Source organism: Archocentrus centrarchus, chromosome 1, assembly GCF_007364275.1.
Source record: "Archocentrus centrarchus isolate MPI-CPG fArcCen1 chromosome 1, fArcCen1, whole genome shotgun sequence".
NCBI lineage: Eukaryota > Metazoa > Chordata > Actinopteri > Cichliformes > Cichlidae > Archocentrus > Archocentrus centrarchus.
In genome coordinates, this window is record NC_044346.1 from 14,031,186 (window position 1) to 14,044,677 (window position 13,492).

Sequence of the window (13,492 nt, forward strand, 5' to 3'; positions counted from 1 at the left end):
TTACAGTCATTATGTTTCTACACCTTTGAACTGTTATATATTTTATTTATAATAATAATTGAACTGAAAAATAAGTCTTTGGGTCTCTATGGTGGCTAAACATTGAAGAAAATAAATTATAAGTAAATAAGCAATGCAGAGATGTTCTCCTAATTTTAAGGGTTATGGAACATCAATATATATCGAACTGGTCTTTACACATATGCAGACTTGGTAAGCAGTCAGACCTCTTGACCTTCTGCACATTTGCGCTGCTCCAGCACCAACTTAAGATCACAAACACATTTAGAAATAGAAGCGTGGCAAAATGTCAAGGGGTCCTGAAGATACAGCAAGTAGATGTTTAGTTAATTAAAACCTCAGCACGTAACATTTATGCAACAATGCCAGTCGCTTCCTTTGAAGCCAGAATAAGTGCTGAAGGACACACAGATTGTAAACAAAGCTATGCAGAATGTGCCCAAACTTTCTTACCAGGATAGCTGGAGATTTATATTAAGATCCAAATGAAACAACTTCAACAATGAACAATGTTAGTGAAACATGAGAGAAACAAAACAGGTTCCAGAGCATGATTTAATTTTTTAAAAATTAATTTATTGTTCTGTATTTAAAAAAAAAAAATCCTATTTATAAATCCACCTTCTATTAAATTAAATGTTGCTGCCGTAGTCATTTATTTCCTGGCATGAACACTGAAATGCAGATGCACACATTTCAGAGCAGTGCTAAAATGTAATGCTACATGATCACAACAACCAATAAACAATTTTATTTCATTGCATTGTTAGGTCATATCAAAAACATCTCCACACGCATGTTTGCTTTTAAATAATTCAGTAGATATACTTTATATTATCTGTGCCTCATAAAAGACGGTTCTGACAAAAAAAAAAAAAAAAAGGGACTACAAAACCCTCATTTCCTCTATGAGTGATTAAAGCTCAGTTGAGCTTCTTCTCAGAGACACCACAGACCAAATCTGTGTCTCCTGCCCACCCTTCCCCATTCTCCCCCTCCTTGTCTCATCTCTCTGTTCAATTGAAGATCAGATTGGGTGTTCGGTTTTCCTCCAAATCCAATATGCCAGGGCTGGTTCTGAGTGAGCGACTGGTGTAGGCGATAACACTTACCAGCGTTGAATATTGCGCCGGCCTGGAAGGAGAGCTCAGAGTCGTGCTCAGCCTCACATGGGTACACTGCCTTGGCTTTCCTGCTGGTGACACTGAAAAATGAAGGCAATCAGTGAGCTGGCGGAGCTTTGGGAAGGATTACCGCACAGTTCAATCTGGGCCCAGGGCCTGCTTGTTCATTCACTCACTAGTCTGAAACAGCAGAAATGGGCCAGGTTGAAAAATAAGAAAAAGTACTAAGAGAGGAGCCGGGCCACTACACACTCTTGTCTTGCCCTATCTCCAGTCTAGACAGACCGAGTAGCGAGTCAAAACACAGCTATGTGCACCCGCGCGCGCGCGTGCGTGCGTGTGTGTACGCGGACACAATGGGATGCAGCACTGTTTGCAGCAGATTTTGTACAGCCAAAAAGGAAAGTACACATCAGGTCCGCGCAGCAGACAACCATCTATGGTGAGATAATTAAAAAGTAGCAGGGGGATTCTAAAGTAGGTTTGCACACAAACACAGGTAGAAAAGAAATCTCCCTCCGCAGTGCTTCGGCTTTTAAATTCCCATTTGTGAGCTCAGAAGCTGCATTTTAAATCAGTCTGATGTAAAAAAGCGCCATCAAAGAAACCATATTCATTGCTCCGCAAAGGTTAGTAAAAAGACGTATTTATGCCATTCCGTTGGCAAAAACATAAAAACTGTCTCCACAGAAAGGTTGTTTTGCCCACCATTGCAAAGCGTTATCTCGAATGCCAGCAACATTACCATGTAGAAATTGTGCCTTCAACGCACGATGCCCTGATAAATATTTCATATTCTTTCTGCAGAGAGGCAACAATGCAGGATGAGAAAGGAGAAAGAAGATATACAAACTGAAAAAAAAAAAAAAGTTTGTGGTCACAGAGTTGTCAATACAACAATGCTCAGCCAAGTTCCTGAATTCAGGAGAATTTTGGAAGAATGCACTCATGTGGAACTGCATTTGGAAAAATGAACTTTTATTTAGATGAAAACAACATTGATGGATTGCCCATAGAATGACCACGCTATTTGCATACTCCTCAGCAACATCTGAAGGCACTAAAAATGAACTGAGCGTTTATTTCGGAGCAGGCAGGGCAATTGATCAGTGCAATAGGCTGGCTCTGTGCACAGTCCCATTCACTTTAAGGTTTAACAAAGGGGAAGGTTGCTGCTATGGCCAATACTTGTGTTGCATTACATTCCTCGAAGGTAACCAAATTACAGGAAGAGTGAATAACATTAAAAAAAAAGTAAGGGGAAAATATTGATGTGAAAAGCTGCACGCAAGATAAGACGAAAAAGCAAGTATGTGGAGGAAGTGAGTTAAAACAGGAAAAGAAAGTGAAATGTATGACATTCGATGATGTGAGTGTGATAATGAACAATTCAAAAAAAAAAAAAAAAAAAACAGCATGGAAAAGAGGCCAACTGCAATTACGAAATTAGAGAGGAAAATAGCAAAGAGCCCTGCCTTACCTTTCCTCTTGCTTTTCTTTGTCAGAAGTAGCCTTGGTAGGAGTAGTTTGGCTCTCTCCTGACGCTCCAGGAGTAGAGCAGGAAGCTGCTACTGTGGTGGATCTGCAAATAAAACAGAGCGGCTTAGTCACCACAAATTTGACGGTGTTGTCTACTGACTGAAATTATGGTCAGTATTATGTCACCCGTTGGTTTCCCACTTTGGATCATCGAGATTGGTATTTCAGCTGCTGCCAACTTGTTTTTTGAACATCATGAGTAAAGGGTGTCTCTGACTGGGATATTGCACACCCGTAATTGTCAATCACAATTTACTGTTGATTCAACTCGTAATTTAACCATAAATGACAAAATGAACACACACAAAAAAAAAAAACTAGTAGTGGGAAAAGTGTTTAATGAGGTCATACATCAAGAAAGAAGTAGACTCATTTAACTGTACACTTCTAGACAATCTGACTTTGTTTTGCAATTAGAGGAGTCGCCCCCTGCTGGCTATCAAAACGAATGCAGGTTAAGGCTATGGCCATCTTTAATGTACAGTATACTGACATACTACAGTACAGGATGTGGTCAGAATGGACCAACACAAAAACAGCATTAATGTTCTTAGGTATTCATTAAACTACCACACTGCTTTCTACATAAAAAAATAAAATCATACACTGTGGTCTTTACATGCTAAACTGAACTGAAAACCTACCCTGATTTTGAAGGGTATTAGAGTGTTTTACATATTAACAGAAAAATTAGAGAATCTTTTGGTGAAGCAGTGTTCATAATCCAGACATTTGCAGAATCCATAATAAGCATCAGTGAGGATTTTCTTGAGGCTTACCCCCCCCCCCCCCCCCCGCCTTATGCATTTCTTTCCTTTAATTGGTAAATCCAATGCCTACAGTAGTGTATGCAGGTTCTATACAGTCACACTTTGACTATAGTTTTATCTGTTACAGTAGCAACTGTGTTTTACACTGGCTGTTGTCAGGGCCAACAAGTCTATGGCCAATCTGAAAAACTGAGGTAGGGGTCCCGGTATAGGGAGAATGCAGCAGAGGAGAGCAGGAGTCTCAGCCAGGCATCCCTCTGTGCTCCATGCCTGCCCCAGGGCCAGTGCTAATACAGCACATAATGAGCAAATTGCTCCTAGCTGCCGCTCCCATAGAGACGTTAATAAAGGCAATTAGAGGGAGCAGCTGGGGAGGGGCTGGAGGTTGAGAGGATGTTGTGAAAAGTAGTTACGTTGGCACTAGTACTGGGGGGGAAGAGAGAGATACAGCCTTAAGGGAGGACATGGTAGGGGATCTTATGTGGACATAGGTGGAGGTGAACACACAGTACTGTGCTCATGTTTCCACCCCCCCATCCCCCTAGTTGCTTTCTTCCCTCCTTTCTTCCCCTGCTTCTCTCAGTGCACTTGTCCATCCCCAGCGGTGGCTGTTCTGCTCGGGCCTGGCCTGACTGTGGGTGATTTATAGCTCTGCAGCAGTGTGGGGCCACTGTGGTGCTCAGCTGCTCCACATCAGCATGGGGGACAGTGCGCTGCAGTGCAGCAAATCCACTCATTAACCTGGTCCCAGGCACAACCACTGTCCGCCTGGGTCACAGCCAAGAGAGGGGAGAACACAGGAGCACCGACTCTTGACCCACCAGCAGGTGAACTCACTCACATACCTGTCATACCCAAAATTAGATGATATTGAAAAAAGAAAATGTGCACATCCGCATATTTCAGAAAAGTTAACAGATCTCTCTGACTGTTTCTCACAGCTGGGAAGAGGATTATGCAGATCTGTGAAGATCTTTAAAATAAACAGATATCAAAATAATAATAATAACAGAATAAACAGTTAGGGAAATCAGGGAACGCCACATGGCTGCCCTAGAAACTTGTTAAATGCACCGGAGGTAAATGGATTTATCCAAAAATTGCTTTCACAATTACAGCTAAGCCAAAGCGAGGGAAATCATTTGCTGTTTCTCTTCAGCAAAAATAGCATCAAGCTTGAATTGCTCTTTCGTTGTTTTTACCCATCACAGGCCTAGCTAAGCTTTTTTCTGTAAAGATGATTAAACACAGTAAATGGGGGCTTGGAAATGTACTGCATGAAAGGCCTGGATGAAAATCCCCTCTCAGATGTAGATAATATTTGTCACAAAAGTTGTATTTTTTTTTAGTATAAGTTGTGAGGATATTTTATAAGCATGCATATTATAATGTGGCGCAGGCACATTGTAAAAACTAAAGGGCATCATCGTATCAAACTCAAACAATATTGCAAACACTGAATTTCAAAGTGAATTGTGCCTGGAGGTCTTCTGGTTTATCATTATAAACATCGGGGTTATCACACGTTATCACGCGCTGCCAGGTTAGTAGCAGGGAGAAATTCATCAACAGCAGAGGGCTGCTGCTTCTCATTACTGCAGGAATTTCAGCCTGGAGGATCCAAGCCTTGTTGATCCTGGCGTGGAGCTAACATGGGGATGAGCGGGGCTATCGACTGTCTTTCTACTAAAGGACGAAAGGCAGCGGTGGGATTTAGTAGTGTTTCTAGTAGAAAGTGGGATCAAACCTATAGCTAAGCTGCGCGCCCAGCCATCGCCAGTTTGGGTGGGCAGGAAATAAGCTCTGATCCACCATTTTATGATCCACAGCTGTCTGCCAGTGGGAGGCTGGAGGTGGGGCAAGATAGAAGAAGAAGAAGGGGGGAAAAAAAAAAAAAAAGGCCTGAAAATGTAACCTCGTTGGGCAGCACTTCGGGCAACAGAGCCACTGGGAGAAGCTGTGAGTGAATTTAGGAAGAAGAGGAGAAATGAGGCAAGACATCGAACTAGACAGAGAAGATAAATCGTGCCACAGCCCACAAAGAGTTATTGTATGATACAGTGAGTCAGGATGCATTTTTGTATGACCATGCAGATTTTGCTATGCTGCAGGAAGGTGACTAAAATATGCTGCTTTCCAGGTGCGCTTTTGAGCACGCCAGAGAGCAGATAACACATTTCTGAGAGTGGCTGGAAGTAATCTAGCAATTGCAATCCCTACTGCTCTTTTTGGCTAAGACTCACGCCGAATCCCTGGGTTCCACGCCAGAGAGCTGCTGTGCTAACAGGTCTCTACCATCTCACATGCTAAGATTTATGAGTGAACAAAGCCAGGGCGACACCCTGTGACATATGGCGCAAGTCTTCATAAAGGGACAGGGGCTGCGGCTATAAGGGTAAACAAGATGAATATCTCCCCAATGTCAATACGATTTACACGGCCAACGCACGGCCACCTGTCTCCCAAACAAATAAGAGCCGAGATTTACGACCTCCTCCTGGTTCCTCCTTCCGTCCTCCAACATGATGCCACATATGTGGGAAAGCACAAAAAAAAAAAAAAAAAACCCGCAGGAAAAAAAAGGAGTTGGTTACATAAGGGATATAGAACCTTGTCTGTCTAATCCTGCAACTTAGGAAAAAAAAAAAAAAAACATGCCTACACTCACAGGCAGGCAGGCACCCACAGAGGTCACAGAGAGAAGAATCACATTGTCCTCTGTCAAGTTGTGAGGAGGATTTGTTTTTATTTTACAACTCTTTTCAGCTGATGGAAAAGGAGAGAGGGACAGTGAATGAGGTAGAAAAAAAAAAAGCCTATTCCAAGGTGAATCTGTAGACATGACACAGCAGAGAGTCTAACATCTGCAGCATAACCCAATAATTCATCTCTCACATCAGCATTCAAGACAAGTCATAGGCTGGAAACAACAAAAAGGACCAAGGACTTGTGAGGACAGAAAGCAGAAGCCAGCAAGAGAGAGAGAGAGAGGCACGGCAAAGCATCCAGCTATTAATGCATTTCCCCATCTAGTACAAAAAGACTAATAGCAAGAACAATGGGGCTGACACTCCAAAAATTAATTCCACTTCACCTTGAGTAATGTGTTATTTAATTAAACTCAAAAATGGTGATTGAGTAATGTACATTTCAAGTTAGCAACTGCGTGATACACATGAGAACTAATTTTCTACAATTCACAATGTTCAAAAATAGGTAATTGTGCATTATTAATAATGAGTTTTTTTTTTTTTTTTTAAATCTTGCCAAATATGCTTTTTACCAGAGTGGTAAAGAGGGAACTGAGATGCAGCTGCTAAGTGCAGAAAAATGCAACTGCTTCCCATGATGAATGAAAGCAAAAGTGTTTACATGAATTTCCTTTTTAAAAATATCCACAGGAAGAAGTTACTGGACTTTAGTTTAGAGACGCTATTTTCAGGTTCTTGCTGAAGGATGGACGCTGATATTCAAAGGATGTCACAAAAACTGAAAAGGTGTGAAAGGCAATTTCAGTTTTCCTTCAGCTAAAGATGACCAACGGAGCCCTGAAACAAACGTTAGGACATCCTGTGCTTTTCTAAGGACATTTTGAAATGCAAACTGAAAGAGGAGGGGATCGAACCCCAGACGGTCTCTTTGAACTACACTGGTTTAAACTGGAATACCAAAAAAAACCCCCCCAAAATCCAATCTAATGGCACAACGTCAAGGGTGCTGCCACCAAAACACTAATAAGACTCTGAATAACACATAAGAACTGTTATCACAGAATCACAGCGGCCACGTCAATACAGGATGCAACTGAATAAAAAGCCTACAATTAAAGTAATGCAATTGTAGTTCACCTTTGCCTCTGAATCAGCATCTACATTTCTGGTAAGTTCAACGATTCACATTGCAAATAATTGAGTGACGGGAAATTGCTTGAAAGACTGATTATTGGACAAACAGCTGTGGAATTGAAGAATAGAGCAGTTAATTAGAACACACTCTAATCAACCTGTGACCTGTGAGAACAGAATAACTGATGTGAAGCAGTAATAATTTAAAATCTGTATGACAAATAATACAAGAAACTATACACTAAATCATTATGGACTATTTTTCATTTTTGCCCTCAAAAACACACGATTTGAGCAGGCACACGGTGACATATTGATTTGAGACTTAGTGAAGAACTCACCCGGAGTTGCTGCCAGAGCAGAGGCTGGCATTAAGAGGGGCATGGTCAGTCTTCTCCGTATTCACCTCTGAGGCTGACGCTGATGATGACTGGGATGACACAGACTCATTGCTGCCCATTGATGCCTCATCTGTAGCTGGGCTGGAACCGTCTCCCACTGCTGACATTGGAGTAAACAATCAACATGGGTCTGTTTTATTTAATTACATCTTTTTAAATAATTCTACTCATTGCTAAAAGGTTCAGTCTGCTCAAGCTCACCAATGATAAAACAGCTGAATAATTTATCAACGCATAAAGGCAATGCTGCATCAACAGGGGACTTTGTAAATCAAACCGCTGTCAAAGCAGGCGAGACTTAAAACCAAGTTTGTGTTGTTCATAGTGTTGCATTTGTGGAGTCATTGACAGGAACCTAAGGGACAGCTGGGAGATCCAAGCTCTTGTTTTTCAGTTTCACTGTGAAGTAAAGATTGTGCTTTTAAGAAAGGGGGGGGGCACAAAAGGATAAATGTAAAAAAAAAAAAAAAAAAAAAAAAAAAAAAAAAAGAAGACAATAAATAAATAAAAAAAGATCTCTTTTTTCCAATAAATACATAAAATACAAAAATATCTAAGAATTTAAAACAAAACCTGTGTGTTTTTCTATCCAGACATGCTTTTACCACATTGGTAGTGTCTTTGGGATCATTGTCATGCTGAAAAATGAAGCTTTTTACAATCAGATGGTATTGCACGGTTGATCAAAATCTGATGGTACTTTCCCTTTCAGTTTTGACAATATCCCCAGGGCTGCCACTACAGAGCATCCACCGTGTTTTACAGATGGCTGTAGACACTCACTGTTGTACGTCTCTTATGAGGTCCAAATTTGGATTCATTACTCCGTAAGACCTTATGTAATTTGGCACACTTCTGTCTTTTCTCACAGTTTCCCTTCCTTAAGAATGGCTTCTTGACTGTGTCTAAAATTGGATCTTTGCTAAGTCGTCTGTTATGTGTAGAGACAACACTGGTTCTGAGAATGAGTGAAAAAGCAGCCACTGTCCAAATAAAACTCTACTCTTAAAATCAGTGGCATCTGAGGCAAACAGCTGTAGCTGTGAGCAGGAAAGCCCCACTAACCTACAATTCAAATTTTCTCTTTAGAGGCGGGAAACCATAAAAAGAAAGTTTGCTTAGAGTGGGGGGGCTAAAACTGCTTGTAACAGACAGAAGCTGAACTGAGGGTCTGCACCAAGCCAAGGATTACTCTGAACTGTAAATCATGCAAAGCTACTCTAGTGGAGTCCAAGAATAAAAAAAAAATGAGTATAATAGGTCCCCTTTAACTGTGATTTTACCATAATGGAGTGAAACACAGTGATTTAAAGGCAACTGGCAGTTTGTTTGTTTTTTTAAAGTGAATCATACTGATTAGACTTTGGATCACTTTAAAATGAGGAGGCGCTAAATTATTTGACTGTTAACATAAATTTTTATTACACAATTTTGCCTAAAGATTTTGTCAGTATGGTTTTTGTAAGGTGCTCTAAGAAAAAATAAATCACATCTATAATTATTCTAATGAGATGAAGCTTTTTTAAAAAAGAAAAGACACCCAGTGCTAATAAACAGGCAGCTAAATCATTAGCACCTTTTAGATTTTAATTAAATCAGTAACAAACATGCAAGTGATCTGTAATCATCTTGAAGATAAGAGTCTCCTAAACTGAAGTTGTTGGAAAGCTACCCGACACAAATACTCTGATTAACGCACCTCTCTATGCACGGTGTGCCGTCACATCTGCAAGAATATCAGACACCCAGCATCACACGCAGACTCATAAGAGGAGTCGCACACATACATAAACGCTGCTCTCGCTTTCCCACTTCAGCATTCTTAAATTGCTTTTACCCTTATTATGTGGGACCCATATAAAAGACACAAAGGTTAAAAAAGGATTATGCCTTTCATCCCTGATATTAAAATACCCCACAGTAAAAGCTAGCACAAGGGAGACAAAGAGAGGCAATCTGGTAAGCAGATTTAGACTCCTTTGGTATTGTAGAGGGAAAGGGATTTAACTGGCTGTGGATCAGAAACTGCTGGAGTTAGAGTGTTTTGGTCAGTGGGTCAGGTGATCAGCTCTCCTGATGCACCAGAGTGGGCCTCTCTTATACTGCAGTCTCCCAATCAATCTTCAGAAAAAGTACATTTTTAAGTAAACAAAAACACACACAAAGTCCCAGATGCAAATCCCTTCAAACAGTATTACAGAGAGAAGGTGATTAAGTTCAGTGTGTCATCTGTAGACACTGTTATTCTGCATAATACTCATAAGGGAACAGACAGAGTGAGTGATTTAGAGCTCAGCAGGAATCAGCAGTAAATACACTTAGTTGCCAGTTTATTTGTTACACCTACCTCAAACTAATGGATCCTAATAGCGTCGCATGAATACATCCGGACACGATAGTGATCATTTTTAGTTTTGTTAAAACCCCATTAGAAAGATGCTGATTTGACTTTCTGATCAGCAAAATTGTATTATATAAAGCCTCACCTCCTTGATTTAGACAAGGTCTACCTAACAAACTGGCAACATTATATAATGATAATTAATGCACAAAATACACTAGAAACAAATTAAATACACTAAAATAAATTAGCACTAAAGTCCTCCCAGTGTGTGCTTTTCATATTCCTTAAGATAATATATGTTGGACTTCAAATTATATTGATTATACTAGATTATAATATTTTTTTCTGTTACATGGCACTGAACAGGAGTGGCCCTCCAATCTCATTGTACATCCTGTATAATGACAATAAAGGCATTCTATTCTAAATATCCCCCTACAGTTAGAATCAGAAAACACACTATGGCAGATGGCTTAAATACACTCATTGGCCACTTAATTGGGAAGTACCTAATACCAGGGTGGGCCCTGTTTTTGTCTTCAGAACTGTCTTAATTCTTTGTGGCACAGATTCAACAAGGTGCTGGAAACATTCCTCAGAGATTTTGGTCCATACTGACAAGACAGCGTCACACAGTTGCTGCAGATTTGTTGGCTGCACATCCATTATAAGAATCTGCCGTTCCACTACATCCCAAAGGGGCTCTATTGGATTGAGATCTGGTGACTATGGAGTCCATTTGAGTACAGTGAACTGCCATGTTCAAGAACTCAGTTTGAGATGTTTTCAGTTTTGTGACATGTTATCCAGCTGGAAGCAGCTATCAGAAGATGGGTACACTGTTATTAGAAAGGGATGAACATGGTCAGTAGGATAGGCTGTGGTCTTTAAATAATGCTCAGCTGGTACTAAGGTGCCCAAAGTGTGCCAAGAAAATATCCTCTACACCATTACACCACCAGCAGCTTGAACCACTGACACAAGGCAGGATGACTCCATGCTTTCATGTTAGTTGCACCAAGTTCTGACCCTACCATCTACTGTAAATGCTGCAGCTGAAATCGACACACATCAGACCAGGCGTTAGTTTTCCAATCCTCTATTGTCCAATTTTGATTAATTTTGATATATTTGGGCTTTTTCGTCCAATTATAGCCTCAGTTTCCTGTTGTTAGCTGACAGAAGTGGTGCACACTTTTGCTGCTACAGCCCATCTACTTCAAGGTATCAGTGTGTTGTGCATTCAGAGATGCTCTTCTGCATACCTTGGTTGTAATCAGTGGTTATATGATTTACTGTTGCCTTCCTCTCAGCTTGAAACAGTCTGGCCATTCTCCTCAGACCTCTGACATCAACAAGACATTTTCGCCAAAAGACCCGCTGCTCACTGGATATTTTCTCTTTTTTGGACCATTCTCTGTAAACCCTAGAGATGACTGTGTGGGAAAATCCCAGCAGATTTGCAGCTTCTGAAATACTCAGGCTGGGCCCTCTAGCACCAATAACCATGCTACATAGAAAGTTACATAAATCACCTTTCTTCCCCATTCTGAGGTTCGGTTTGAACTTCAGCAGGATGTCTTGGCCATGTCTACGTGTCTAAATGCATTAAGTTGCCGCTATGTGATGAAGTAGAACAGGTGTACTTAATAAAATGCATGTATTTTCAAGCACAATGGATTGATCTTCTGTTCATTTGCACTCACTAAAAACTTGAGGGCAGGTATTATTCATTTGTTGCCACTTAAGACCTCTTGGGCACTATAAATGAATAAATATTGAGCGAGATCCTTGCTAAATAACTACAGTGCTTTACAGCTAAAAGTGAGGAGCATTCGAACTTCTAGTGGCAAAAAAAAAAAAAAAAAAAAAAAATCTTAACCATATTCTTTATTACCACCTTTCATTTAACGCACTAAGAAATGTGAAAATATACAGGTACAAATGTATACATCTCTTACCATTCTGAATGTCAAGGGCTTGCGGATTGTAGACAGCCAAGGGCCGATTCTGTCGACTCATTTTCTTGGACTGCCTTGTGGGAGCAGAGAATACTGGGGCAGCAGGTGAGAGAGGGCATGACTCGGGAGCATCTGTAAAGATCTGAATACACATGTGAATAAGTCTGTAGCAAAACACAGTATACACAGCGCAGATCCTCCTAGACTGTTGAGCTGCAGCATGTCCTCAACTGAACCAACATGTTTTGAAACTCAAACTCTTTATGTAGTTGTGGATGGAAAAAGATATTTGTAGCAGCAGCAGCAAGTTCTCCTAGGAAAAGTTGAGCTGCTCATTGATTGGACCCTAAAAACTGCATGTGAACAGATTTTTTTTTTTTTTTTTTGGTATGTGTGTGTGTGGGTGTGTGTATGTCAGAACATAATTAATAAATAAATAAACCATCACCTACTCATCCAGAAATCCAGGTCTAAGTTAAGGTGACATTTCTCCTCAGACAAACTGACCCAAAGTCAAATAAACAAGGTTTGGACTTGAGAAGGGCTGGCCAACTGGCAAAACCTGTTTACATCGGGCCATGTTTACATATAAACTTCAGATGTGGAGTTAAAAGAGAATAGGGCTGCAGAGAAGAGGAAGTCTCAGCAGAGCCTCAGAAAGGATCACAGATGAGGAGAGGAGGGAGGTAGGGAAGGGAGAGGGAGAGAAAGTGGCAGAGAAAGTGAGAGAGAGTGTGAACGGAGAGGCAGATAGAGGAGGGGGGCATGAGAGGGAAAGTTTGTAGGAGAGAGGCAGATAGAAAAAGTGAGAAATCTGATATGGCTGAGAGTTTGTGCTGCCTCTCTCTTCCACTCTCGCCTCTCTCTGCAGATGGAGGTGAATGTAAAGCAGAGTCTACTGTTGGTATCTGGGGGTATCAACAGTCTGGAGTGGGACTCAGCTGTGAGGGAAGTTAATGCCCGTCTGTCTGTCTGCTCAACTTTTCCCCTGCTCAAACATGCTGTACTTTCTAAAATGCTCTTGCTGCATTCTAACACTACATCCTTTATCAACTGGCCGGTGTTGGGTACCTCTAGCTAGTCTTAGACACTAGCAGTATGCACCGGGCTGCTGGTGTTGTTTTAGCACATTGGTGTGCCCTGTTGAATTTCATCCAGCCTCTGTATTTTCTCACATCCCGTTCTAGATTTGTGAGCTTGGGTGGAGACGTTATTCGCAACACACATCATCTTCATTTTAATGAAGCTTGGAAGAAAATAAACACTACGAGCTCCTGGTTTCATCTGATTCTATGCAGAGTGCAGTGCTGCTCCAAACAGATTAGAAAACTAATCTCAAACCTTTTTCTCTTCTGACACGGAGAATTATCCCCGTTTGAGGATTGACACCGATTAATGACATTCTGGGGAGATTACATGATCCCCTGAACTACAGGTTATGAAACAACTCGAAACCAAAATAAATGCATTCAGACAGACCTTTCCAA

The 13,492-nt window shown here is 40.9% G+C and overlaps 1 protein-coding gene across 2 annotated transcripts in view; it reads right to left on the reverse strand.

The window, feature by feature from the left end:
- The window catches only part of arhgap10 (Rho GTPase activating protein 10), a 49,909-nt gene that overhangs the window by 3,366 nt on the left and 33,051 nt on the right, over positions 1 to 13,492 (reverse strand). The window contains exons 19-22 of one of the 2 annotated variants that reach the window (XM_030740679.1): positions 12,006 to 12,147; positions 7,641 to 7,797; positions 2,626 to 2,727; positions 1,134 to 1,225 (exon numbers count right to left, since the gene is read on the reverse strand). In XM_030740679.1, coding sequence (XP_030596539.1) covers positions 1,134 to 1,225; positions 2,626 to 2,727; positions 7,641 to 7,797; positions 12,006 to 12,147 — 493 coding nt within the window. Of the gene's footprint in view, positions 1 to 1,133; positions 1,226 to 2,625; positions 2,728 to 7,640; positions 7,801 to 12,005; positions 12,148 to 13,492 lie in introns of both variants that reach the window. The other variant, XM_030740671.1, reaches the window with a different exon arrangement.